Consider the following 27,840-nt stretch of genomic DNA (forward strand, 5'->3'; position numbering starts at 1 on the left):
CTGGTTAAGGTTCGCTATTTTTAAACTAAAATTAATAAACCAACGTGCATTTAGGTGGTGAGGAACGCCTAACAGCACAGCAGGGTTCCATATTTACTTGCTGTCACTGATTTCAGAGCAAATTGGCTCAGGGTATAAGTCAAAGAAAGATTCTTCTGCTGCCAGCACTGCACACTTCAAGAGATATCTGAAAATCAGGCTTCTCACCTTATCATTGTTAAAAGACTGTGCAATCAAAATGTAACTGACAATTCAGCTGATGCACGAGCAGAACGAGATGCCAGCTCACTCTCCCGTAGCTGCAGAAGCTCTGTAAAGCTATCAGGATTTTAAAAACATTTTGTCAGAAAAATAAGTGGCTCTGACAGAGCTGGGGAGTGGGCAGAATAATAATCCAGAGCTCTGGAGCTCAGGGTGACAGGTGCATTTCAGGGGCTGTGCCCTCTCCAGCAGCCCCAGGGAGGAACCCCTGCAAACACCACGGAATTTAATCCCTACAGCACCCAAGGCAGCAGGGCTGAGGTGTTGAGAAGGGTTAAAACAATTGCATCAGCACTGGGAGCAGAATTGGTGCCTGCAGATCTCCAGCCTCACCCTCAGCCTCAAGCTCGGCTGTGCCTTTTTGCTTAAATGTTCCTAAACCACCTTGTTTGGGGTCTGGTTTGAGCAGTGCCTGGCATTCTGCAGACAACCCTGAACCTAAAATGAATTAATAATAATTATAATAAAAATATAAATAATAAACATAACAATAAAATAAATTAATAATTAACCCCCCAAGCTGTGCAGCCCTTAGGAGCCACTGGAACCTCGTGACGTGGGGTTTGCTCCATCAGAAATCATCCCCCACCCTCTGTGGGGCACTGTGCCCACTCCCATGGCACCATTTCCAGGGAAATCATCCCACACCTAAAGCCCAAACCGTGTTTACCCCGCTGGAGGGCATGGGCTGGGCTGCTCAGCGTGGCACTTCTTACCACAAGCGTGGCTGATGAATAATTAATGCTGATGAAAGGAGCACAGCTTGTGGGTTTAAGGAAAGGGCTCTCGAGCTGCAGTGATTGTAAATGACAGCAATCACAGGAGTTCTGTGCAAATAAACCCTGGCCAGAAACGTGGGAGGATGAGAGAAACAGGAGCTGGAGAACACCAAGCACCAGCAGGAACATGAGACCAGATCACAGTGCAGGAGAGGGGGAATGCTGGAAAAACACCTGGGAAATGGCAAAGTTGGATTTCTGGAGAGATTGATGGGGCTGGGGATCCAAGTTTTCCTACCTGTGCAGGAAAATGGGGAGGGATGCTCTGTCCTGGCTGCCAGGAGGAGCAGGGCACTCTGCAGGAGCAGAATTCAGAGTTCATTTTTATTTCTACTTGGACTTAGAGGCAATATTTGATCCAGAGCAGCTCCCCCCGGGCTGAGGCTGCCAAGCTGGAGGCTCCAAGTGAGCAGCAGCACATCCACAACAGCAAATTCACCCTTCAGGAACTTGATTGCTTCCCATGCACGCAAACACACTCGAAAATAGCCCCAAAAAGGTTCCTCCCCTCCCACATGGAAGCAGCTGCACAGAAATCTCAGCTTAATATTGACATTTCCAGCCTGGAGAGCACCCAGTTTGCCTCCTCTCCAGCTGGAGCTTGGGATAAAAAGGCACTTGGTGTGACAGGAGGGGGAATGGGCAGCAGTGCAGGGCCACAGGGCCCTGTCCTGGCTCCTCAGAGGGACAGAGGGCTGCACCAAGGGACTGCCTGATGCTCTCTCCTTTAGAGGCACAGCCAGGAGGGGGAAAAGCCTATGAAAAGGCTGAAATGTACCATGGAGCTGCTTTTCTGCAATTGTCTGCAAATCCTCGTGCTCCAAAGCATTTTTTCTTGAGAGTGCTCACAGGCACACTGCAAACAAGCATAAGTACTGTCAATTGTTTTAGCATGATAAACGCATTTTAAAGCTTTCAATATTTTTGTCTGTTTACTGGCACACTCCTTGAGGAATTTTGACAAGCTTGCCAGAGTGGAAGAGCTGCAAAATGCTTCAGCTTGCTCTGAACTCCATGCAGAGTCTCCAGTAAGGAACCTGGCTGTTGCTGGAGGGGGCTGAAAGAGCAAAACAAGGCCAAACCCACCCAAACCAGAGCTCCTGGCACACAGGGGCTGGCCAGGGGCAGGGGCTGCTCACACCCAGCCTGTGACAATCCCAGACCTCCTTCCCTGAGCCTCCACAAGGGGTAATGGGGTTCCTTGCAGCCCAGCCAGCTGTGAGCCAGATGTGCCTCCCCACCCCACAGCAAAGAACCTGTCCCTAATGTCCCATCTGAGCCTGCCCTCTGTCCCTTTGAAGCCACTCCTGTCACTCCACACCCTCCTAAATGGTCTCTCCATCTTTCTTGTCCTCCCTCAGGTCCTGGAAGGCCACAATCAGTCACCCCAAACCCTCTCTGATGGTGTCACAGACACTTGATGCCATTTCCACCTTCACATTCCCCTTCCCCAACCTCAGCCCCCAAAGCTGAGCAGGATGAGCGCTGGGCTCTGCACAAAGCAGATACCCTCAGGCTGAAAGCTCCCCCCAGGTCCTGGAGCTGGTGTGGAGAAGGACCTGGGCACCTACAGAGTGCAGAACAGGATGGGAGTGGTCTCCAACCCTCAGTGCCACCCTCTGCAATCAGCTCACGGTGACCTGCCCATGGAGGAACTCCAGGAGAGAATCTCTGCACACACATCCCTGGACAGCAGCCCAGAGCCCTCTGCACAGCAGGAATTCCCCAGGGATGGGAAGGGAAAGGAAAGGAAGGGATCCCCATGGCACAGGCTCAGGGAGCAGAGCAGGGAAATGCTCCCTGTGCAGAGCCGCAAAAATACAATTTATATCCCCAAAAGCCAACAAATACCCCAAAGCCACAACAAGTATCCCACCAGAATGAGCAGGGGAATAGCACTCAAAGTGGCTCACATAAAAAAAGATAATCTGCTAAAGAGTAAAATTATACAAGCCAGTTAGCACAGAGTATAAAGAGCTTTTAATATTGATTCACTCAATATTTCATGGAATTCACATCTTGCTCAACAGTGAAGAAACGAGAGAGAGAAAATGCTCAATTTGGTCAGGTCCCGAAGCCTACAAGCCCAGACAAATAGCAGCATTGTCAGCTCTGGGCTGGCTTCATGTTTTAATAAAGACACTTTGATTTTAGCACTGCATTTGGTGCTGGCTGTGCACAGAGAGGAGCCCCAGGCTGGGACTGGGAGCTGCCTGCAGGGACGAGGTCCCAGCCCTGGCCAGGCACAGAACAGGGATTCAAAGCTTTGAGAGGGACGGGGTCAAAGCTGTGACAGGCACCTCCCTGCCCTGCACATGTGACTTCCAAAGCTCAGGAAAAGTGGAACTGCAGCAGCTGAGCCCCACTCACCGAACATGTTCCCGATGTGGCCGTTCTTGGTCAGCGGGCGCAGCTCGTTCTTCCCCAGGGCGTACTGCTTGTAGTTATCCCAGGCAAACTTCATCATCTGCGAGGGCAAAGGCAGTAAAAACAGTCAGCACAGTGAGGATTTCCACTCCTGAGCTCCGGGAACCCACGGCAGTTTCCCACTCACTGCTGAACCCACGGCCTGTTAATGAGAAAATCTTCATTCCCACTGAACACCAGGAGCGGGGCTGCACCCAGAGGTTGGGAAGTCTCCAGTTCATCATTCCTGGGGAAGAACCTGGCACATGTCCCACCAAAACCCCACGTTTCACCCTGGCCCTGCAAACCACGTGGGATTTGTAAAAAGCTGTCTCCATCTCTGAATTTCCAGCCTTTTTCAGAGAGTACTTCAGAATGGTTGTTAAATACAGCAGTATTTCAGAATGGTTGTTAAAATGGGCTAAGAATGTAAGGCCAAAGCTGATCTATGCCTAAGTACAGGCAGGAGCTGATCTTAGGGACTGCACAGAGGTTTTCATTCTGTTAATTGACATAATTAATATACATTCACAAAGACCAAACCCACGACATTGTGTTATCTTCTCTCAGAACTCCACAGTGCTTCCCTCAGACAGCTCTGCACAGGGGCTGGGTGATTTCTGAGCAACCCCTTCCAACTCAAACAATTCCTTTTGGGATGTTTGAGCTGTCCTGCCCGAGCCCAGCACCCTGACCTTCCCCTGAGGGCTGCAGGGCAGTGCTTGTGCAAGTTCCAACACACACACATATCCCAGAGCAGCTCTGTCTGTCCTCCTGCCCCTCTGGGAGGGCAAATTAAACATGCAAGTGTCCTTTCTTCACCTGGGAGAGACTGGGGCTTGTCAGATTCCAAGGAGTGCCTTAAACCAAGCTGCCTTTTCTAACACCAGCCTGGCTCTGAGCAGCTCCAGCCCCAGCACTGCACTGACCTGAACATCCTTTGATCCAATCCCTGGCAAAAAAAGATAACAAAGGGGAAGAGGGGGCTTCAGAGAAGCAGCCATGTTCTCCAACAAAGATAAGAGAAGTCTGAAACGCTTCCCTCAGAGCAGGCTTTAGAGGGAAAATGGCAGTTTAAACAAAATCCTTCCTGCACAGAGCGCTCCTGTCCTGTGTCTGCAGCAGGGCTCTGTTTCAGGATCAGGATCACAGGTTGCCTTGGTCTGAAATTCCTCCTGAAATTCCTCCTGTCATCTCAGCTCTCACTCTCCCCTCCAGCTGTGTGTTTCACAAACCCAGCATCACAAGCCCCTGGCAGTATCCTCCTTAATTAGCACAAAGCCACATCCCCAGATTCCCCCCTCGTTTTTAAACATCAAGCTTCCAAAGTAAAGTTTCCTGGAGCTGCTCAGATGGAGGAGGATAAACATTTGCTGAACTGATTGTTAACACTCAGGCTCCAACACCACCAGGAGATGGAATGCTGGACAAACAAATAAAGGCAATTTGGGGTTTAAAATCTCAGTGTGGGATGAATTAGTCAGTGGAGAACTAAATAATGACCCAGGGAGGGGGAAGAAACCCTCCACAAAATGCACTCAGACATGTCCCAGGCATATGACTCGGGGTGCTTGCTTTATTTTTGCCAAATCTCTTTTTGTTTTGTTGTTTTTTTGGTTTTTTTCCCCAGTGGCAGCAGGTTCTAAATGGGAAGCTCTCATTCTCCACGAACACACCAGGGTGAGTCTGTGAGGAGCTCAGGCCTCTCCCTGGGCCATGCAGAGCAATTCTGTGTGTCAGAGCTTGCTGCTGGAGCTGGCAGCAGGGAGGATGGTGTTTGTCCAGGCAGCATTCCCACATCCAGCAGCACCACAAGGAACCAGCCAGGCCCCTCCTGGGCTCCTCAGTCAGGGTGAGGATGGGCACCCACCCTCCTGGCACACAGGGAGCCTGGACATGCACAGGATGTGGAAATTATTCTGTTTTCTTCCCTAAAACTCCTAACGCTGTGATCCTGAGTCAGCCTCATTTTAAGCTGAGTGTGAAATGTTATTTCCTTCCCTCAACTTCTTTAACCCCTCCAGTGCACAAGGACCAGGGCACAGCTCCCTGGGGGTGCCTGCAGACACCCCCATCCCAGGGAGGGCATGGAAACCACCCAGGCCTCCCTTCAGCCTCCATCAGCCACGTCTGTGGGGAAAATCTCTTTTTCTATCTCCTCATCAAGCCTGAGGCTCCCCAAAGTGCCCCACGTCCCCCAGGACGGAGCCAACACGTGAATCCCTCGCCTGCCTCCTCAGCCATTTCAGCTGCCTGTGCCACACTGCTGTGAGAAATTCCCCAGCACAGATTCCTGCCCAAACTCTGCCTCTGTTCAGAGGCTGATGCTCAGGGATGGCAGTGCTGCCTTTGGGTGAAGCACACGGTGCTGGCTGCCTTGGAACCCTGCAGATTTGGGAGGCAGGACGCAGAACGTGGCAGCTTTTCATCTCCCAGCACCCCGGAGCCTGCCTCTCTCCACTGAGGGCTCCAAAGAGCAGCAACTGGAAAAGGTGAAGAGCCAAAACAGCATCTGCACCACTCTGCCTACAGCTGCCTCTGCAGCCCAAATTTGGCTTCCAAAGCACTGGGGGGATGCAGCAAGGTCCTGAAAGGGGGGGCTCCACACTCACAGAGATTCCAAACTCCAGCCTGGAAGGGAAGGGATGGACGCAGGAGGGAGGGGAATGTGTGTGGTGAGGCGTTCCAGGCTCATTTCTGATGAGGATTAGAAGTGAATATTTTATGAATTCTGGTCCTGACACGTTACAATACATCAGTGTTAACACTGTGCCATTTTGCATTTGAAAAATGGCACTGGAACCACAAAAATTATGGAAATAGATCCATAATTTCAGATTTTGTTCTCACCAGCGAGCCATCTGCCACCTAACAGACAATTATCTATTTGGGCCTGGTATTCTAAGCACTCTGGGTCTCAGCTGATTTATAGCAGAGACTTCCAAATTTATAAGTTAATTTGTCAGATTGCTCTTTCTTTCCTTTCACCTGCAAGTCACTTGTTACTTTGGAGTTTCAGCTGCCCAGACAGACAAGCCTGGATTAAAATCAATTAGAAACGACAAAACTGACCTCTGAAAACCTGCACTATCATTTTCACCCCTTAGATCCCCATCTTTTCCTGTGCTTTGCTCCATCCAAACCCAAAAGGGGCCTGGCTTTCAAGCCCACCTGTGTTTCACAGAGGCAGCAGCAGAACAAAAAGCATTTAGGGATGCTGTGACCCAGGTAATGAGGAAATGGGTCTCGGGATAAAAACTTGACCAAGAAAGTGTTTTCACTTTGATGAGACGTGCAAATCTTTAGCACATTTAATATCTAAACCACTCCAAATCTCTGGGCTTATGGACTTGCAAAAAGCAGAGAGAAGAGAGGGAAAGAAAAGAAGAAAAAGCTCCCCCCACCATCACTTGCCCTCCTTTTGTCAACACGGAAGATTTCCAAAGCAGAGCATTCCCAAACAGCTATTTGATTAGTTTTATCCATCTAGACTGGGATAATTAGTAAATGCTTAAAAGATGAAATCTAAATATACCAACCAATGAGCCCCTTTCAAGCACTTCCAAGGAACATTGCACAAAGCCATTATCTACACAAGATAACCACTTCCGTGCCTCTTCAGCCTCCTTCCTTCAACTTCCCTTCAAACACTCCCCTATAAAATATCAAAGAAATTCCCAGTTTGGGTTAGGAAAAAAAGGAGGGCAGGGGGGTGAGTGTAATCTCAATATTTCTTTCTCCATTGTATTCCTAACTTGTTTTTTCCCCCATCTCTCTTCCTTTTCCTGCAGCTGGAGCAGATTATTTGTGCTGACAGTTTCCAAAGCAGGACCAGTTCTTTCCCACCTTTAACCTCCTTGCCCCATGGTAACCCTGTGCCACTTTGGGTCTTCCAGCTGCAATAATGACATTTTATTTTCCCCTCCTGTATAAAACATAATTTGCCAGATGACAAGAAAGAAAGGAAAAGAGGAACTGTCAATCTTGTAGGAAGAAGTCTGCCTGAACACATTGGAATAACTCATTTCTGTTTGGAATAATGGATGCATTTTTCCCTTATCAAACTTGCATAAACCTGTATAATTCAGGATCTGCTGAAAAGGTAATGAAACAGCATCATGTTTATTTTGTGTTGCTGCACATGGAGATATAAATACCCAGGCAAACAGCAGGGCAGAATGCTATAAAAAGGCTGGAATTCATTTGAAAACCCTTAATAGAAAGCTGAGCAACTTCTCAGGTTACTTCTCCGGGCCCGTGTCCCCGGTAATGCTTTTATGTAACAGCAAAATGATAACAAAAAGGCTGTGTGCTCACTCCAGAGCACGGAGATGTTCCATTTAGGCAGACACTGATAGCCAGAGCTGCCTCTGAAAGCCTGGGAGTGCAGAGCAGGAGGAGCTGCAGCCCCAGGGACGTTACCAAGCAACTCCCGCAGATGGACACCAACACTGACAATCCATCCTAAAGCAATTACACCTCATAATTAAAGATTACAGGAAATCCAATGGATCCCAACAGCAGCTCCAGCAGTTTAAAGGCACCCTGGCTAACCTGCCTGTTTTCCAGCAGCCGTGTTCTGTCCTGCTGGGATGGAGCACTCGGGAACTGCAGAGATTTCCATTTAATGGGCCCTCAAACGTGGTAATCCAACATCCCCTCTCTCCTCCCACTTTAAATCAAACTCATCCCTTTAACTGATGGCCAAGGAGTAAAACCTGAGCCTGTCACTCCAAAGGAAAGCCAGGAGAGCACAAGCCCAGCTCCAGCTCTTTCCTCTCCACTGGTGACTCTGACACATCCTCTGGGCAGCTTCCACTGCTCCTCAGCTCCTCCAGATAAAACACAGAGACTGGGCAGGGTGGAAACATCCAGAGGGAACTGGACACAGAAACACCCAGAGGGCACTGGACACTGAGAGCCTGAGCTCACTTTGCCCATCAGGTTCTCCTTAAACACAAGATAAAGGCTCATTTTCCACACCCAAAGCAGCAGCCTGGGTACAGAACTCCTCCCTGGGGCTCCACTCTTCCTGGAGGATTCTCACCCAAAATTTCCATCCCTGTCAGCTCCTGCCTGCAAACACACCAGCCGAGAGCTCAGGAGGAGATGGCAGATAGAGGAATTGCTTGCTACAGGCAGCTTTATCTGGAAAAAAATGTAACAGAGCAATTGCAGCAACAGGTGAGTCGGGCTTTGCTTTGATTTCTTTCTGGCAAACTCCTTCCCAAAGCTGCATGGGTGGATTTTTCTGCCATCAGCTGCTACCACAGCTCACCCTCTCTTGCACAGCAGCCAAAGACATTGCTCAGAAAACTGATCTCCATCACTGGAACAATGGGAGAATTCTTTAGGAATTGAAGAAATCACCTTCAAGCAAGTCACAATATTAAAAAAAAAAAAAAGTTCTGAAGCTCTCCTTGCTGTTCCCAAGCAGCCAGGTCAAGGTGAGTTCTCCAGCACAGACCTGCAGAGCCAAGCACTCCCTGCCCAGCACAATCAGGGAAAAGCAGGATAAGAAGCACTGGGAGGACAGAAAAATGCACTGGGAGGACAGAAAAATGCACTGGGAGGACAGAGCAGCCCAAGGTTGTCAGTGTTAGTAGCAAGGACAGAAATAGAACTCAAGAGTCAGTCCCCGCTAGGCAAGCTGAATGGGAGAAAACAGCTCAAACCACAATTAAACTAACACCTAATTAAATTCCTAATGCAACTAGATTTAACCGTGTCAAGAGGGGGAAAAAAATAAAACCCTTCTCAGGCTATCTGAGGCACTAAACCCCAGCTGGATCCAGCTGCATCTAAATCAGGAAACATGTCAGCAAGAGCAGTTGATTTTGCAGTTCGCTCTGTAATGAGATGCTGGCCTGGAAGAGGCTGACAATGGTTTTGAGAACAAATTTGCAAGTCTAGACCAAAGCACGGGGTGATTTAGTGGAGAGATCAGGGGAACTGCAGCCTCCTCTTCCTTTGCTTCCCAGAATCAAAGCCTGGGGAAAATACTGATGGGAACAAAAGGAATTTGTGTTCCTGGCCACCCTGACACCTCAGTTTCATGTTCCCTGCGAGCCCCTAGGGCTGATCAGAGTCAGGATATTGCAGAGCACAGCCAGGCTGGCACTGCACAGTGTAATAAACACAATAAACACTCCTTGTGTCCCGGCTTGTCAGCACTGCTGTCACTGTGTAGGGAGATGGCAGCAGAGGCAATCCCTGAGCCCCAGGCTGCACCTGCGGGTCAAACACACTTCCTGAGCTTCTGCAGGCACACGGGACAGCAGGAGGAGCACAAAGCCACCAGCACCCATTGGGTGACACTGCTCTTTGCATTTCTTCAACTCCGTTTCACTCCAGGCTGGACAGTCTGGCTTTTCTTAGCAACTACTATTGCATTTCAGCACACTTTAAGGAAAGAAAAGTGGGGAAAAAATTACTTCCCTAGTAATGATGCTCCTTCAAATGTCACCTCCGAGTCCCCTCCTGGGTTTTGAGCCTGCAGCACAAACCACACAGGGAATTCCCTGAGCTCTCAAGATTTTGGGCACTGTCTCGTTCCTGCAGGCTGCCTTGAGGGCTCTTCCATTTCAGCTACTTCTCTCCAAGCACGTACAGCACAGGGCTTTGTAAATCCCTAATTACACACAGACTACAAATTCTCCTTGAAAGTGCCCAGCATTCCAGGTGAGCACCAGCAAGAGCTGAGCAGGCAGGCAGGATCCATCAGCTCCTGCCCAGGATCCCCCCACGCTGCATGGGAAGGTGGATGGAAACACAAACACAGGATTGTTTTTACAGACCTGCATTATGGCAAGGGAAGGTTTCTTTCCCTTTTCCCTACAGATACCATCTGCACAGAATTCTCATTTCTGGAGAGCCACAGCCCAAGGGGATGCTCAAAAGGAGCTGTAGCCATAAGTAACTCAAAACACTGCAAGGAGAAGGAAGGAAAGGAAAAGGTGTGGAAATATTTTGCTTTTCTTTTTCAAGGAAAATAAAAAAAGAAAACCCAAGTCTCTAGAACATATTGGGCCTGTCTGTTTGACAGGCTGTAGGACAAATGTCAAACAGATCAATACCGAAAAGAAACAAAACAGAGGGGAGAGGAGGCTTTGCACTGCTGAGCCTTGGCTGGGGGAGGATGGCAGGAATCCTCAGAGGGGTGGGAAGAGCAAAGAGGCTCCAGAGCTCCTGTGTGCCAGGGAGCCGTGGCCAGGCAGGGCAGCAGAGGAGGGGATTTGTGAGCTCCCTGCCTGTCCTGGGTGCGATGGAGATCAGGGTGGGTGCACCAGATCTGGGGTGCTCCCACCCCAGCAGCCTCACAGCCAAGGGAAGGCTCCCAGAGCATCCCCAGAGACACAAAGTGAGGCTCAGCCCCACACCCAGCACAGCTGGCACAGACAAATGGAGCAGCCCCGTGCCAGCTCCCCCAGAGCTCAGCTCCCCAGCCCAGAACCAGCAGCTGAGCTGCCTCTCCCCCAGCACCCACAAGGTGTGAATTGCTGCTGACACACGGATGGCTCAGGGGCCCAAAACACAGCACAAGCAGATGGGAGAGCTGAAGGGAAGGGAGAAGGGAAGGAAAAAAGTGTAAATACAGGCCAAGAGTCATCCTGCACCGCTCCTGTTCTGCGCTGTGAGAGCGGATTCAGGGAGCAGGAGGAACATCTGTTTGGAAACTGCCTTTGTCTCAGTCCAAATGCTGGAACAGGAGAAAGAGGGAGGCTGAGGACTGCCAGCACACCTTGTGCTTCATCTCACACTTGGATGGCTTAGCAGGAGAGATCTGGGAGGATGAGTTTAGTTTAATGATTTCTTGCTGGTTCACCTGCTCCCCATCTGTCTTTGTAGTCCTTGCTCAGAGGGACAGATTGGAGCACTGCTGTCCTCTCCCTTTTCCAGAGTTCCTCGTGATTGGAACTTCTGAAGAGAGGAACAGAGCAATTCTCAAGTATTAAGTAGTCAGCTGAGATTAGTCCAATAATTTATCACAGGTAATAGCTAATAACAGACACGAGAAACTCACTGAGAGCCTTCCTACAGCCACGTGTCAGAGCTGTCACCTCACAAAAGTGCTGCAAGAAATCCTGGGACCACAGTAGCAAATTTATTAGCCAGAGGCTGATAAACCCTTACAGGAGCCCCAGGGCCCACAATAAATCATCACAAAGCAGGTCACAAACACCGGATCCCTGATGAAAATGAGGTTGGTGGGGTGGGTGTGAGAACAATGTTAGGATTCAGCTGGCAGGATGGAGGGGCCTGGGCCTCACCTCCCATGCCCAGAGGGATCAAGGCTGGGCCCTGGCACTGCTCCAGCACTGCCATCACACTGCTGAGACTAATGGGCTGCTGACAGAATACAGCAGGGAACGGCAGCTTCGGGCATCAGGGTAATAAACTGCAGAAATAACATCAGAATTGGAGGCAGCTCCTTGCCCCCAGACTCCACGTCAGTGCACAAGTGGCACCCACAGAACGCTCAGGCCTAAGGAATGAGCCTCCACTCACCAAACCCCACCCTAACACTCAGCTCAAAACTTGATTTCAGCCTTTGAAAGCCAGAAACGAAAGAACCAAGAGAAGAGAGCTGCCTATGGCTTTGTCCTGTGCCAACCTTTTGAATTATTTTGCTCTGCAGCCACCAGTGAGGGTGGGCAGAGCCACAGCCAGCAGCAGTGGTGTTCTGGTTGTTTGGGCTCAGCAGCACAAACCTCTGAGAGATAAGATAATCAAACACAGTCATAGTGGTTCATCAATCCTGACATGGTCTTGGTGCTGGAGAAAGGCCTTCAGGAAAGCCAAAAGAGCACCAGAAATCAGCCAGGGGTTTGTTTGGGTTCATCAGCACTGCATTCCAATGTAAATAAATGTCCTTCCTAGAAAACTCCAGAGAAAAACGAGGCTCATGTGGAAGGAGAGCCAGAAATGTCCTTTTCCACTGGAAGTATTTTATTTGTATTAGATCCTGCTGGCTAACCCAGGCAGCAGGAGGGTTTCAGGACGGATGAAACACGATTATTCCACAATTATCCTTTGTTACTTCTCAAAGTACACGGTTCTGCACTTCCCTCCCTGCCCAGGGAAATCGTGTTAACACAATTAGAGCAAGAGCCCTGCTTTAAACACGGCTGCTCGGACGCCGCTAACACGGCTCCAATTCTCAGCACAGACAGGCTGCAGAGCCATCCTGCTCCATAAATCAGCAGGAGCTCTGTCAGCGAGGGCCTCTGAAGGGAAGGGAAGGGACACTCTCTAGGAGGAACACTCACTGTATATCATCCTCCTGTGCTAGTGCTGCTGGCACGAGATGCTGCAGGATTTCTCCATCTCCCGCATTTCATATTCTTTATAATATTCTTTGCGGCCTTATTCTTGCAATATCTCAGAGAGGAAATCTAACAACAGCTCCAGGGCCACGCAAGGCAAGTATTGGAGGCCAGATTAGAACTAATGAGCTCCTGGCTCCCACTCAATCCCAGCCTTTAGAACAATTAGCTCAAATGAACCCAGGAACCGTTTGCTGCTCCGCTGTCGCCTGCCCGTCCTCCCCGGTACCTCTTGAGCTGCAAAGCTTCAATTGGCTCTGACAGAGGGGAGAGGTCACAGAGAAACCAGAGTTCAGTGCAGGCTGCAGCAGGGGAGACCCCCAGGGAGCCCCACAGAGCGGGGCCAGGGCAGGGTTCCTGCTGCTGCACCGAGGAACAGGCACCAGGATCAGGATGGGGCCTGGGGCTCACACAGGGGGCACAAGGATGGGGAGCCCCAGGCTGCCTGATGGCTCTAAGGAGGTTCCAGCACACATTCCTAGAAAGCTGCACCCTGCTGCCTTCCAGCCCAGGGAAAGGGCCTCAGGAACACAATTCCCCTTTCCAAACCCGCTGAATCCCTCCTTGGGCTCCACAATCCCACAGGGCACTCTGCAGCTCTGCTGTCAGCAGCAGGAGATGCAGAAGGGAAGCACAGCAGTCACTTCGGCTTAGTGCAGCCTCGTGCTTTACTCACACTCCAGCGTCCTCCTGGGGAGTGCTGGGGTGCCCAGCAGGAGCAGCTCTGCTGCATAATTTCCTGCTGGATCAGGGACTGAGCAGCGTGTGCCCGTTCCACAGAGGCGCCACCATGGATGTGCCCTCAGGAGCAGAGCACAGAGTGTCCCGTTTAATTCCCAGAGGCTGCTCTGCCCCTTAGCCAGGGCACACACGAGTGCCATCCCGGCCCATAAATGGGGATGTTTATTGTCCACTCCTGCAGCACAGCTCCCGGGGTGCCGCGCCTCCTGCCATGCCCTGGGTGCACCGTGCACAAAGCCCTCACATTATGTGCAGCTCACAGCCACCACTGCCCACAACAGCTCCTCTGGAGCCCTTCCAAAATGTGCTGTCAGATGATGAACTCAAGTGCCAGGGGACCCAGAGTAAAGACAGCAATCATGGCAGCGTGTGCTCCTCATGCCAAATCCACTCACAGCTTCCACTGAAAAGTATTTTTCTGGGGAATGTAAATGTAGTCTCTTCCTAAAGTTTAAAAATCAGAATGCTCCCAGCACCAAGATCTCCTCTTGCCACCACTGGAGTGAATTTTCCTTCCTGCCTTCTCCTTCTGACAGCTGCATGTCAGTTTTATATTCAGGTCAGTCTCTCATTTAGTACTAAGGTACATTTCCCTTCCTCCCTCTCAGCTGCCCCATCTAAAATGGGAATTGTTTTCAATACCGGAGAACGTATTCAAAAACATCAAAATGACAAACAATCTGTACAATAACAGAGTCACAGAGTAAACTAAACATGATGGATTAGCCTCATCTGGCAAAGCCTTGCACACAGAACCAAAGGAAAGAACACTTAGCACGAAAATCTTTCTCCCATTAAGGGGCAGATTTAATCATTGATTAAAAGTTAATCATGAGTCCATAAAAATTTTGGCTGGGAAGACGGAATCTTAACGCAGGTGACTGCTTTTCAGTAAATATTTGAAGACCTGGACGTGCTCAGGCCCCAGCCTGGCGGAGGAGCAGGGAGGTTCCAGCAGGATGTCACTGACAGCTCCCAGCCAGGCTCCATCCCCCTGCCCTAAGCCCATCTTCCCACCCACGCCATTTCCAGGAGCTGATGTGCATTTCCTGCAGGGATCCAGGGGAGTGCAGCTCCTTCAGCAGCACAGATCTGTGGGCATCCCACAAAGTCATTTCATTTCCCCCGCCCAGCACTCACTCATCACCCGCCCGCCAGCAGCTCTGCAGTGCTGGAGCCGTGTGCTGGCTCTAAGTGGCAGTTCAGAAACCAGTCTAGCATCAAATTTAGTTGTTGTGGAACAAGTGCTTTCGCTGCTAGACTTGGGGAGAGAGGAGCAAATGACTGCAAATTGCAGAGCACTCCCAAATTCCAGAGTGCTGGGTCAGAGCGAGGTAGCACTGAGGCAAGCAGCTCTGCAGCACTGATCACAGCCCAGACTCCTGTGCTCTGCACTCCACCGACTGAACAAATACATTTTTAGTCAATTAACTGTATCCCCTACAGCTAGAACAGGCTCCAGGTCAGGTTTAAATTCTGTTTGCGTGAATCCACCGGAGGCTACTGAAGCAAAGAACCCACTGCACGCACCATTTGTGGGATTTCCACCACAGTACCCCTTTCACAGGTTCAGCAAATAAATGCATGAGGAGTGTGGAGCAAAGGAAAATTCCAGCAAGGCTGGAGCCAGCCAGTGCTTCCAACTGCAGAGAAATTCTCTCTTGCAGAGGTATTTCTACCCCGGAGAGAGAATTACAATCACAGCACATCTGACTGGTTTGAGAGCATAATTCCACTGCACCACAGTAAATATTTTACAGAGAACTGGTTTCCTTACCCCCAGCAGCCAGAGCAAGTCTGTTGGAAGTGCCTGGGTCTCCGTGCGCCCAGCACACAGGATCAGACCGTGCCTCAGAGGGGAGATGGGCACGGCAGGAGCATTTCCAGCTGGGCTGAGCGTGGTGCTGCTCACGTACAGAACCACGGACGCATTTCACGGCTGGCCTGGAGCCTGCTCAGCCCCAGAGCACAGCACTCAAAGGCATTTGCTCCGATGCGTGCGCTGAAAGTTGCACAGTGCAGGCAAAGGGAGAGGGCTGACATCCTTTTCCTGCTGGCTGTGGGGAGGAGAAGGTCAGAGATGACCGGTGATGGGATTCACAGCCCAGCTCAGCGTGAGAGCTGTTCTGAGCCCTGCTTTTGGCAAACTGGTGATCACAGCCCAACCCAGGGCACCTGTGAGCTCCAGGAGGGCACCCAAACACACACAGGTGAGCCAGAGGCAAGCAGCCCCAGGGCTGAGAGCTCTCCTGGCAGCGGCCAGGGCTGTGGCAAAAAAAAAAAAAAATCAGGAGAAGCTGCAGCATTTCCCCAGCCCTGCCCAAAATATGGGCAGTTTTTTCACTGCAGTCACAACAGTCAAAACCACATAAAGGGAACTCAGCAACCACCACCAAGGGGCTTTCAGCAGAGGCTGAACTCCTGATAACATACCTGTCTCCTGCTAATTACCTTTTAGTGATAAGCTGTCAAGATATTTGTGTTCCAAAGACTGATCCACCTGCTGATGTGCAGAGTGATGCAGGATAACTGTGTGAGTTGGTGCCTCCTTGCCCCCAGGGGCCGATTTCTGAGAGCAAATACATCCCTAGAGCTGTGTTAGGAGGGGACAGGGGACAGCCAGGTGAGGCAGGGAGAGGTGCAGATGGCAGGAAAAGCCAGGATGAAGAGAACTGCACTGTGAAACAAACAGGCTTTGGTATCATTAATCCAGAGGAAATGAACGCAGGTGTCAGACCCAAGGGGACAATCCCTGCCTGGATGTGACACATTCCCTCATTTGGAAGGGACAAAAGGCACTGCCAGGTTCAGGCACGAGGCATTCCCACACCTCAGGCCTGGAAACGTGCCTTTTGCACCCAAAAAAAGAGAAGAAAAATTAATAAATCTCTCCCTCTGTTCACATTTTTCTCACATCCCGTGACCGAGCTGGAAGTATTTAATGATGAACTTTCTGCTCTGCCTGGTTCCTGTGGTTGTCTTTAAGCAGTGGTTGGTATAAAAATACTTAAAAGAAATGTTCTTCCCTGTCTCCCCCCTGCTCCCCCACCTGTGAGACCCAGGAGTGCAGCAAGGAGCAGCCTGTTTGGCTCCATCCATCATCAGCAAAAGTGTCAGCTCAGCTCCACCAGCACAATCTTTATTACTGGTTACGATGCAGGAGGCAGGAACCACACGCTCTGATTTCCTCACATCTGAGGCTGAGTTTGCAGAGGCAGCAGTTAGAGGGGAAATAATTTTGACTTTTCCCTGAGCCAATTTGATCTGGAAATTGTTGAGAGCAAATAAATATGGAATCCCACCGTGGAATTTCTGCAGTCACTCTCCAGCTACAACCACTTCTCTTTTTTTTTTTTTCTTTTCCCTGAGCATCGGTGATTTGTATTTGGCACATGTAAAAAACCAGCTAATCCCCAAAGCCATGCCTGACTGATCAATTGCACAACTAATACCTTTTCCAGAGGTCATCTTAAGAGATGAATAATCCCTCCCAAAATTTCCCAACCTGCAGCATGGGCACATTTGTTATTTGGCTTTCCGCAGCTTTCCTGGAAAGGTCAGAGTGCCCCAGCCTGGGCTGCCCACAGGAACACACAGCAGTGGCTCCCAGACTGTTCTGCAGGTGACCAACGACCTTCAGCAGCAAAAGCTGTGCAATACAGCTGCTCTCCTTTTGTACTTCCAAGAAAACAACTGTTAACTGACCCTGGACTCGTGTTTATAGGTGAAGGTACCTGCACACACACGTCAGCCCAGCCTCACGCTGTTTCCTCACTCTGCAAACAGCCCCAGCGCTCCTCACGCCCCAAAGGCTTTCCCAAACAGCAATAAAATGGGAGAGGCCATGGGGCTTTCCACTTCAAATTCTGGTTTTCAAGCAGGGAAGGTCTAGCAGGGCTACAGGGAAGCCATGGCACTGCCTCCTCTTTAGCTGCAGATCAGGCAGCTCAGAGGTGCTGGGAAGGAGGGGACACCAGCTCGGATTCCTGGCTGGAATTCCTCACGCTGGAGGGTCCTGGGGAACACAGAAAGTTCCAGTCTCTGGGCTGGGCATCTGTGGTCATGTACCAGTTTTTCCTCCTGGCTTTCATCTGGCAGGCAGGAAGGGGAAAAACATCCACAAATCCCATCCACACCCATCCTCCCTGTTACAGACCTGGGAGAATGGCCTGAGGAAAGGCAGAGAAAAGAACAAAACTCCCAGTGCAAGGACAGCTGGGGACTCCTTCTAGCAAGTGACAGGACTGAAAGCTCTGGAGGAAGGAGGGAAAAGCAACTCAGAGCAGCCAGCACAGCCACCACCTGCCCTGCTGGCATCTCCCATCATGTGAGCAATATCTGCTAATCCAAAGGCTGTATCATCACTTCTTCCTTGCAATTCTTTTTTTTTTTGCTCCATCTGTTTCTTTTTTATGCAGCATTTGTCTTCTAACCTTCCTGGTTTGTTCTCCTCTTGTCTTTTTGATTAACAAAAAGAGACACACCTTATCTCTTCCCCAGGCTGCACCACCCTCCCTTGTTTTGCATGTTCAGCCTCATATCTCAGCACCATATTTGTTTCTCTCTCTGAATAAATAGAAGCGTAGGCACTTTTAAGAAATAAGGGCTCTGTTTGAAGAGCAATTAGCTGTCAGCATAAAACTAATATTTATGGATTCTCATCCTTGAAAACTCTAACTCTGCTACCCAGCACTGATTATGGCTGTTAGAAACAGATGGGGCTGAATCCATACAGCTTGAAATAATGCTATATTTAAAAAATAATTAACTCCAAATGAAGGACTGAATGCCACTCGCTTCCCCTAAATTTGCTTTTTCAATTTGATTTGTTTGCAGGGAGTGGAAGCTGGGTTGTTCCTGGGTGTGCGTTGTGCTCCCTGGCACACCTTGGAGGTGGCAATCTGCAGAGAGCCAGGCACACACACGTGAGGGCTGGGCACTGGAACATTCCACACACCCAGCAGCAGGAGAGGATGGCTGGAACCCTCCTGGGACCATCAAGGAACCCAGCACCCCTGGGCATGCTTGCCTGGCAGAGCAATTGGAATTCACAGCCTTTGTTTTAGTGCCTGACAAAGACAGCGGGAGGGAAGCTTTAAAAACTGTTTTTGAGATGCAGGTTGCAGAGGATGAAAGCCCTCGGTGTGTTATCCCCGACTTGATTCTCTCTTCAATCCAGCATCGTCGCTGGATGCCTGCACCTCTGCGAGAGCACAGACCCAGGAAATTTATACTCTGCTTAATTAAACCTGTGCTTTTTACTTATTGGCACCTCTTCCCAGATCAGAATTCCCTCCAAGTCGGTTATCCATCAGGGCGAGGGATGTGACAGCCACGATGGAATCCCACACAGACCCGGTTAACTGGGTCACAGCCTGCTCCACGTGTGTGCCAGGCTGGGGACACGGGGCCAAAGCCTCCCCTGGCCCTGGCAGCCCCCCCAGCTCACAGGGGTGACAATTCCAGTGCCAGTCCCACAGGGACCTGCAGGGACAGAGCCTCCTGCTCCTCCCCGGCCCCTGCATCCCGTCCCTCCATCGCCCTGCACCAGCCAAGCTCTGTCATCCCCTGGTTTTTGTGCAAATCTGACCCCCAGGGATGGAGACTCTTGCACAAGCAAAGACATCTCCCACCAAGCAAGTTTCTTCCCCCCATAACCGTGAATAAGCGAACTGAAATTTACACTTCGTTAATTTCGGTGACACCGGGTGAATGGAGGTGTGGGACACACAGGCAGTGACAGGGACACTCCCCCAGAAAGTGACACCCCAATTCCTGCCACCCTCCTTGGGAAAAGGAGCAAGGAGGGGGACACGGCTGAGGGGAGGTGATGGCTGAGGGGGGACATGGTTGTGAGGAGAGGTGGCAGCAAATTGAGGGGGGACGTGGCTGTGAAGGGAGGTGACAGCGGATTGAAGGAGGACATGGCTGTGAGGGGAGGTTGCGGCTGCCTGAGGGGGGACCCAGACATGAGGGCTGAGGTGGACACGGAACCAAAAACTGAGGGTGGTCATGGCTGTGAGAGGGGACAAGGGTTGCTGAGGGCGATGTGGCTGTGAGGGGAGGCAAGGACTGACTGAGGGGGAGATGCGGCCGCTAATGGCAGGTGAGGACTGAGGGGTCACATACCTGTGAGGGGAGGCGAGGTCTGATGGGGACATGGCTGAGGGGACATACACTCGTGAGGGGAGATGAGGTCTGACGGGGACATGGCTGAGGGGACACACACCTGAGGGGAGCCGATGCTGTGAGGAGGCGAAGCAAGGTGAAGGCCGCCTGAGGGGGATGTGAGCACTGAGGTGAGGCTGCCTGAGGGGGCTATGGAGGGACTGAGCCGGCACTCGGCCGGGAGCGCTGCCTGCTCCTCACCCACCTCTTTGATCTTCATCCTGCGGGCGCGGGTCTCGGGGTCCTCTCCGCTCCGCCCGCCCCGCACCGGGTGCCGGAGGCTCCGGCGGAACCGCTCGTAGTCGAAGCGGAACGGGGCCCGCGTCTCCCGGGCCGGGGGCGCGGCGCTGGCGGGCTGGGCTCGGCTCTCGCCGCCCTGCACCTGCTGCCGGGAGCCGGGCGCGGTGCGGGCCGGCGGCCCGGCCATGCGGGCGGCCGTGCGGAGCTTCTCCCGCAGGCGGCGCGGGGCCGCGGGGCTGGCGTGGCGGGGCTCGGCGGCGGCGGGGGGGCTGCGGGGCAGGTCGGTATCGCGGGTGGAGGAGGAGGAGGCTGAGGACGAGGAGGCGGAGGATGAAGAGGAGGCGGAGGCGGTGGCCCGGCGGGGTAGGAAGAGGCGCTTGAAGCGGGAGGAATCGGGCAGGAGGAACAGGGCCCCGAAGCAGAGCGTGAGCAGGCCCGAGAGGAAGAGCAGGAACAGGAACTTCTGCGGCAGCCGCAGCCCCAGCGCCGCCGGCCAGCCCGGCATGCCCGGCAGCTTCCGCAGCACCACCATGGGGCACCGGATCGCGGCCGCCGGGCGGGACCCGCCGCCGCGCCGGGGGCCGCCGCTGCCTCCTGCGGCCGAACGCTCAGCGGGGCCCGCCCTGGGCTGCACCGGCCGCCTTCAGCGGGGACCGCACGTGGGTGGCTCCGGGCCGGGCGGAGCGGCGCTTCAGCGTCCCCCCTGCCGGCATGAAGGCGGCGGCGAGCGCATCCCGCCGGGGCCGGGCGGAGCGGGGCTGGGCTGGGCTGGGCTGCTCCCGGTGCGGGCTCCCGGCCGGACGGTGCTCCGGGGCTGGCTCAGGCAGCGGCGCCGGGGCGGTGCGAGCCCGTCTCTCTAGGCGGCGGTGGGTTCATGCTGCAGCATTTCTGCGAGGCGGGGGAGACAAGAGCGCGGTCACTCAGCACCGCCGGGGATGCGGCCGACGAGACGAGCCTTTGTCCCCGGCCGGTCCCCCACCCTCCAGCGGCACTAGTTCGGTTCCCTCTGTCCGGACTTGGCATCAACTCTCCTGTCTGCGAGCAGCTCTGAGCTCTGCACCATCTCCCATCCAGCGCCGGGATGCCGGGCTGTGCTGGCGGGGCAGCCCGGGGGACAAGGGGGAGAACCCCGGGGGGAAGGAGGTGCTCCGGGACACCCCAGGAGGAACAGGGTGCCCTGGGACAGCGCACACAGACAGGGACCAGGCTGCTCCGCTTCCCTGCCAGGAGCTGCCTTCGCCCGCGCCGGGCTGGGGACGATGGGGCTGCAAACCACCCATGCGGAAAGCTCGGCACGGGCTGAGCTTCTCGAGGCAAAAAACAGTAATAAAAAAAATTAAATCTACGGGGTTTGGTTTTGCCTAATAGATCCCGGCAATTTTCTCCCAAATCTCTGCCTGCTAGTTATCCATATCCCCCCACAAATCCTCTCCTTGCCGAAGAGCCAGAGCTCAACTTTCAGACCCCGCAAGCCGGCAGGACGCGGCTTAAACCCCTCCGTGCGATGCCCAAATCGCCCCTTCTCCTGCGGGCAGGGACAGCGCTGCCCCCGAGCGCCGTCACACCCGCTGGGGCGGACGCTCTCCCACCCCCAGCGCTGTCTACTCACCCTCGGACTAATCCAAGCCTCTCTGGCTCCTGCAGCGAGCAAAATCTTCTCAGTCCTGCCCGCTCATCCCAAAAGCGACAGCCCCTCGCTGCTGCCAGCGCTCACGGATGCCCGCTCAAGTAGGAGAGGGAAGATGCTGCGCTCTCCAGGGGACAGCTCCTCTCGCTGCCCATCCGAGCCCGCACGAGGGAAGCGCCTGACTGCCGCGAGCCCCGGGCCAGGCTGGGGTTTTGGCCGTCCCCGTGCCGGGCGCGGGGACCGGCGGGGCAGCGCTGCCCGGTGCCCGCACGGAGCCCCTCCCGCGCCGCCGCTCACTGCGACAGCGCCCGGCCCCGCCCCCGCCGCGCCCCCTCCCGCCAACGGTCACTCCGCCGCCGCGCCAGCCAATCAGAGCGCGCGGCTCTGCCCACCCTCGCGCGCTATTGGCTGGTTGTCCACCCCTGCGATCACCCATTGGCTGCTGCCCGCGACAGGGAAGCCGTGGGCTCCGCCCCCTTGTTTACCACAGTCGCCCGGCTCGAGCTCGGCGAGGGTTGGCCACGCCCCTTTCCTCCAGCCACCGCCTCCCATTGGCCGCGAGGAACGCCCCGTCCGCGCTGCGATTGGCGGGGGGGGGGGCGCCGCTACTTTAAAAAGCGGCTGCGGGCACGCGGCAGCTCCAGAGGCTGTGAGGGGTTCGTGGGTCTGCGTGCTGCCGTTGTCACTCATTCCTATCCTCCCACACTGTAAGGGCTCTGACGGACCGATTTACCCACAGATCCCCCCACGAGGGGCTCCCTACCCTGCGGGTGCCACTGCCCTGGGGGGCACTGCCTCGCTGCCTGGCATGAGGAGAGGAGTGGGAGTTTTGGAGAGGGGCTGGAGTGCCTTGGGAACCCCTTTTCTGCTTTATACAAGCCCATGTTCAAGTGCCATGAAGCACTTCTTAATCCCAAATTGTTGAATCCACACCTTATCCTTCAATTTCTCACCAGGTAAATTGAGTGACCCTGTGAGCTAATACCATACCAGCGGTGAAGATGAGGAATCAGAGTTTCAGCTAATAAATGTTACAAAAAACACCCTCAAACCTGCAGAATTAGCAATGAAAGGGAGAAAAGGGCATCACCCACCGCCGGAGGCATCTGGAACCCCTCAGGAATAGCTGGATGCGGGAAGGGGGCAGGATGAGGCTCCCAGGAAAGGGTAAACGCAGCCACCGGAGAACGGCTGTGACTAAACTTGGAAGAGCTAAAAGGGAACATTTTGTAGGCTGGAAAGGAGCTGGAACTGCGAGGAAAGGAAAGAAATCATCTGCAGTTTGTGTGCTCGGTGTGTGCCTGCTGCACAATAAGCAGCACCGCGGGGGACAGATACCTGAGCTGATTGCTGCAGGGCCCATATCTCTGAGAGTCAGAGCCATACTAAAATTGTCATTTTCCCTGCTTTAAACTGCTTTGAGGGGCATAAAGCAGGCAGCACAACCGGATTGTGGAGCTGCCCTTGACCTCCAGCTGGGCATCCTCCCTCTTCACCTTCCTCACAGCTCCACAGCTGCTGCAGGTTTAGTCAAATAAACCCAAACAATCATGATGCTTTCAGCTCCGGTGCCTGCCTGGTGGACCTTGAAGGTGGCCACCCTCTGAAAAGGATTTGCATCTTGATGGTTTGGGTTTGAAATTGCTTATTTTCCCTCTGCGGTCGGAGGCAGGGCCTGCTGAGCGTGAAGGAGCTGTGGGCACCACAGGCCATGGCCGCCATGGTCACCGTGGCCCACAGGGCACCATGGCCACCACAGGTTTGCATATGGATGGCTTGGGTTTGAAATTGCTTTTATTCCCTCTGCGGTTGGAGGCAGGGCCTGCTGAGCGTGAAGGAGCTGTGGGCACCACAGGCCATGGCCGCCATGGTCACCGCGGCCCACAGGGCACCATGGCCGCCATGGCCCACGGCCGGCCATCCTCCCTGCTGGCCCAGGTGAGGCAGAGCCAGGTGGGAGCAGCCAGGATCCATCCCCAGCATCAGGAGCCCCCATTCCCAGCAGGCTGCTGAGCTCGGGCTGCGGAGCTGAGGCGCAAACGGGGCTGTGGATGTCAGAGCTGCTCCAGGGAGATGGCTCCTTGTTCTGTCAGCCCAGCTTGTTCCCCGGCAGGGAGGGAAGGAAGGAGGGAGGGGATCCCTCCCTGTCACGGCTGGCAGCCCCAGCAGGGTTTGTTGTCACTGCCTGCGCTTTGTAGTAGCTATCAGCACAGATTCTGTGTCTGCTCTGCACGCTGGGGCTGCCCTGCTCTGGGGACGTGTTCACATCCCTTTGCACCACGCGGGAGCAAGGCTGGGTTATTGGGTTGGTTTCCTTTTTGCCCTCCTTTCCTTCCTTTTCCCCCCTTCCTTTCTTTCATTGCCTTCCTTCCTTTCCCTTCCTTCCTTCCTCTGCCTTCTCCTTTCCCCTCTCCACATTTTTCCATCCCCATCCCTCACTGTTGGGTTGGTTTCCTTTCCATTTTCCCTGTCCCTTTCCTTTCCCTTCCCTTTTCCCCCTCTTTCCTGGCTCTGCCCCTGAGCCTCTCTCCCTCTGCCTGCTCCATCCTTTCATGGCTGTGATGCCCAAAAATCCCCATCTGGGAGCCAGAAAAGCTTTCTGGATCCACGTTCCAGCCCTGGGACTTACCCCACAGCCAGAACCAGAAATGTTTTCTGCTCTGGGAGAGGAATAAACACCGAGGCTCTCTAAAACATGGTCTGGAGGCTCGAGTGCAATAATTGGGCCAAACTCCTTTGCCCTGGGTGTTATCTGTCACTCTGTAGTTTGCTTCCTCACAGAAAGGTGGATATTAAATTCTATTTTTCTTACGCCCATAAAGAAAAAAAAAAAAAAGGAAAGTAATTTTCTTTAAATTATTTCTTCCAGAGCTGCTAAAAAACCAAGAATCATAATGCAACAGGACCCCCATTTCCCCAGTAATTACACTCTGCCTCCTAACTCCTTCAGCAGCAATTTCTCAATTTATTTGGCTTCTGTCTGGAATTGCAGTCACGGGCAGAGCTGGGCTCTGTCTTATTATTGCACAGACAAAATTGTTTTTGAAATGTAATTAAACATTTACCTTGAAGACAATGCTTTGTCTTCTTTAAGAAGCATAATATCTTAATTTAACCTAATCTGGAGAACCTTCCAATTCCAAGCTTTTACCTCCAAGACAATGTTATGCTAAACACAAAAAAAAAAAAAAGCAAAACAAAAAGATTTCCTAATTTAACCTAATTAAAAGATAAGCCTCCAAGTTTTCCAGAGCTGCTGCCTGGAATGAGGAGCGAGGCACAGCCCTGTGCTTTGCTCACAACTGGCTGCTTTATCCTCCCTCTGCTTCGCTCTCTGCTGTTGATTTTTATTTATTATCCTCCCTGATGCCCCCAAATCCTCTTAGGAAGCAGAGCTGCCCAACCTTTCCCATCCTGGGCCTTCCCTAAGAAGATCAAGGGACCACTACAGGAACAGAGCAGCTTTGGTTTGAGGGGTTTTCTTGGGCTGGTTTGGGGTTGGTTTTTCAATAATGATGAGACAAAATGCAGCCTCTCTGCTGTGTGAGGTTTCCTCAAGGGAGAGGGGATTTGAGGAAGGTGAAGGATTATTTCTGTTCAGTCTGAGAATTCCAACAGAGACATTTGCACGATGCCAACCCCAGCACCTCAGCCAGACTCCTGTTCCATCCCAGAATAGGGAAAAAACCCATTCACATCTGAGATAACAACCCAATCCGAGTCCCTCAGCCCAGAATTGTGTAGGAACAAGCTCTCACAAGAGGAGGAATCTTGCTTAATTATGGTAAAGGTCTACATCTCAGCAATCTTCCCTCCTGTGTGCCAGGGAAAATATCAAAGACGCTGAAAACCAGCACAAAAGCAGCAACACAACAGAAGGTGCATGGAGGAGAGAGCAGGAACATTCCCAGTTTATTGCTTCCCTGTAACACCAGGTGACTAATGGAGCAGGCTGCAGCTATTTTTCCCTGTTTTTCCATCAAAATCAGCACCATCAGAACTCCTGTGCTCCACTTTGCCCTGCTGGAACGAGGAGAGGGCCAGAGGAATGCTGTGAATGTGGAGCACCAGCCCGTTTTAGATGGCTTCAGAAGGAAGATCCCAGGTGGGAAAGGTCTAAGAATAATTTCCAGCCAAAGACTTCACCTGGCAGGAAATGCAGCTCAGACCCGAAGATAAATCAGGGAGGAACTCGGTGAAAGCAAAACAAGCCCAGCTTTTCCCTGGGTGCCCAAACCCCCTTCAGCTGCTGCTGCTGAGCTGTAGAGCTCCCCGAGACAAGGAGAGGGCTCTGTGCAGTCACCTTGAGGGTGAAGTTCAGGTGTCCCAACCTGAGGAACAGGTCACCCCGAGCTGCCTGGGGTGAGTCACTGTCTGCTCTAAATTTAACCCCGGCACTGAGCTGTTGTCACGGTGCCAGTCTGGTGTTCCTGGTGGCATCCTCAGGCCAAACACGTCCTGTGACACAGCCAGAGCCTGGAGGGAGCTCAGCACAGCTCTGGGAGCTCACACGGCGGGTTTCCAGCATTCCCAGTGCCTGAACTGGTGGCACTGTGCCAGCACAGCCCCTGCTGCTGCTGCTGCTGCAAGAGGGGGGTTTGATCCTCCAGGTGCCTTCAGAAATGTCCTTTCAATTTTTCCTGGGTCGGGAGGAAATGAAATAACTTTAAGGTGCTGGTGTGAAGCGGGGAAATGTTTTCCCTTCCTGGTGTCTCTGTGTGGCCCCAGCTCAGACTCCTCATTCCCTGAGATCCCTTGGAATGACCAATCTCCCGCAGACCCGCTCAGATTTCACCTTTCCTTTCCCTCCTTGAAAACTGCACACGGGGCTATGCCTAATCCACATTAAAAACCCCAAAAAAAATCTTCCTTGTAGCCTCAGCCCGGCTGAGCAGCCCCTGCCCGGGGCAGTGCCCTGTCCCTGTCCCTGTGTTTGGTGAGCCCTGAGCGCGTTTGGGGGCTGTGAGTGGCCTCGGTGACACCTCGAGCATCCCTGCACAGGCAGAGGGATGCTGAGAGTGTCTCCCCCAGGTTACCCATTCTCACCGCAGCCAGGAGCTCCTCTCCGGGTATTTCGCTGTGTTATCGCTCCGGCACCTCCCTGAGACGGCCCAAACCAGACAAAGCCCGAGCCCTGCAGGACAGGCAGCTTTGAATCAGCGTTACAAGGAGCCTTTGTCGCTGCGGGCAGGTGGGGATGCTCAGCCCGGGCATTTCCCAGCGCCACGCCGGGCTCTGAGCGGGTTTAATCGCTCGGAAGAGACGCATTCGGTGCCATTTCACCGCGGCTGGCACTGCCAGCACGGCGGCAGCGGTGCCAGTCCGAGGGCAGGACTCGCCTGCATCCCTGCGAGGGGTGGTGGCACGGCAGAGGGGACTGAGGACACACGCACAGAGCTCTGGGGATGGTGAGGCTGCTGGCACAGGGCACGGCTTGTGCCCAGAGCATCCCTCAGCGCTCGGAGCGTGCCCGGGGCTGGCTGGGTTGGCATCGCCCGGCTCCGAGCAGCTCAGCCGGGCACGGAGCGCTCCCCGGCCCGATGCTCTCAGCCGTGAGTTACCGCAGCTCCCACCTCTCCCACCGCGTTCCGCAGCCGTGAGTCAGCCCCGCTCGAAATATCACCGGGAGCACAGAGGAGCAGCTGACCCAGATCCTGCCAGACCGTCCCCGATTTAACGGTGATATACAGCCCCAGCTGCCGGCTGGCTCACCGTGCTGAACCAGCATGGAAAAACAAACCCAGCCTCTGCCGTCCCCCGAAAGCAAAGCTCCTGCCTGCCCAGCACTGCCTGTTGCCACACAAAATCACGTTTGGCCAAGCCACTGAGCCCTAAACTGTCATTGGAGCTCGTTTGATGGGTCTCGGGATCCATCAGAGCCTCAAACATAAATGCCAAATATCATATCTGGCCCCACTCAAGAAGCAAATCCCCATCCCACAGCCACACCATGGGAGACAAATCCTCCGCAGAACCCGCAGCCCCGGCTTTGGGGTTTATTTGGCTCCTCTGGGGGGAGGGATTTGGGTGGATTTGGGGAAGCTGTGGGCAGGGAGAGCTGAGCTGATGTGGAACAGCTGGGGGGGAGCTGGGCAGCGCCAGCCCAGCTCTGGTTCTGCAGGGCTGGGAGCGATCCATGCTCAGTAGAAATCCCTGACTCCAGCTGGGTCATCCTCTGGCTCATGCACCAACCACGAAATTGCAGGTTCCTGTCCCAGGTGATTTCCCAGGAGCTGAGAGTCCCAAACCTGAGCTGGATCTGCAGGTCCAGCAGATTTTTTGCATCATTCTC

General features: G+C 53.2%; 2 protein-coding genes across 2 annotated transcripts in view; one reads left to right on the forward strand and one right to left on the reverse strand.

Moving 5' to 3' along the window:
• The window catches only part of MAN1C1 (mannosidase alpha class 1C member 1), a 51,764-nt gene extending 30,006 nt beyond the window's left edge, over nucleotides 1–21,758 (reverse strand). Inside the window, exons 1-3 of the mRNA XM_059488554.1 lie at nucleotides 21,531–21,758; nucleotides 19,887–20,809; nucleotides 3,411–3,507 (exon numbers count right to left, since the gene is read on the reverse strand). Of these exons, the coding sequence (XP_059344537.1) occupies nucleotides 3,411–3,507; nucleotides 19,887–20,453 (664 nt within the window). The 5' untranslated portion in view covers nucleotides 20,454–20,809; nucleotides 21,531–21,758. The remainder of the gene's footprint in view (nucleotides 1–3,410; nucleotides 3,508–19,886; nucleotides 20,810–21,530) is intronic.
• On the forward strand, nucleotides 20,452–27,225 carry LOC132083678 (basic salivary proline-rich protein 2-like). The gene is made up of 7 exons (XM_059488499.1): nucleotides 20,452–20,761; nucleotides 21,566–22,197; nucleotides 22,288–22,368; nucleotides 23,221–23,307; nucleotides 23,368–23,486; nucleotides 26,600–26,739; nucleotides 27,143–27,225. Exons 1-7 carry the CDS (start codon nucleotides 20,452–20,454, stop codon nucleotides 27,223–27,225), a joined length of 1,452 nt encoding a protein of 483 aa, XP_059344482.1.
• Nucleotides 27,226–27,840: the final 615 nt, after the last annotated feature.

This window comes from Ammospiza nelsoni, chromosome 25, assembly GCF_027579445.1.
Source record: "Ammospiza nelsoni isolate bAmmNel1 chromosome 25, bAmmNel1.pri, whole genome shotgun sequence".
NCBI lineage: Eukaryota > Metazoa > Chordata > Aves > Passeriformes > Passerellidae > Ammospiza > Ammospiza nelsoni.

What these genes read in the sequence shown, in the direction of transcription:
- LOC132083678 (XM_059488499.1), top strand. Translation starts at nt 20,452, where the DNA reads ATGGGGCACCGGATCGCGGCCGCCGGGCGGGACCCGCCGCCGCGCCGG. An exon ending in CAGGCAGCGGCGCCGGGGCG is followed by an intron (nt 20,762 to 21,565) that starts GTGCGAGCCCGT and finishes TGGCTCCTGCAG; the next exon opens with CGAGCAAAATCTTCTCAGTC. An exon ending in GCCTTTGTCGCTGCGGGCAG is followed by an intron (nt 26,740 to 27,142) that starts GTGGGGATGCTC and finishes CGCGTTCCGCAG; the next exon opens with CCGTGAGTCAGCCCCGCTCG.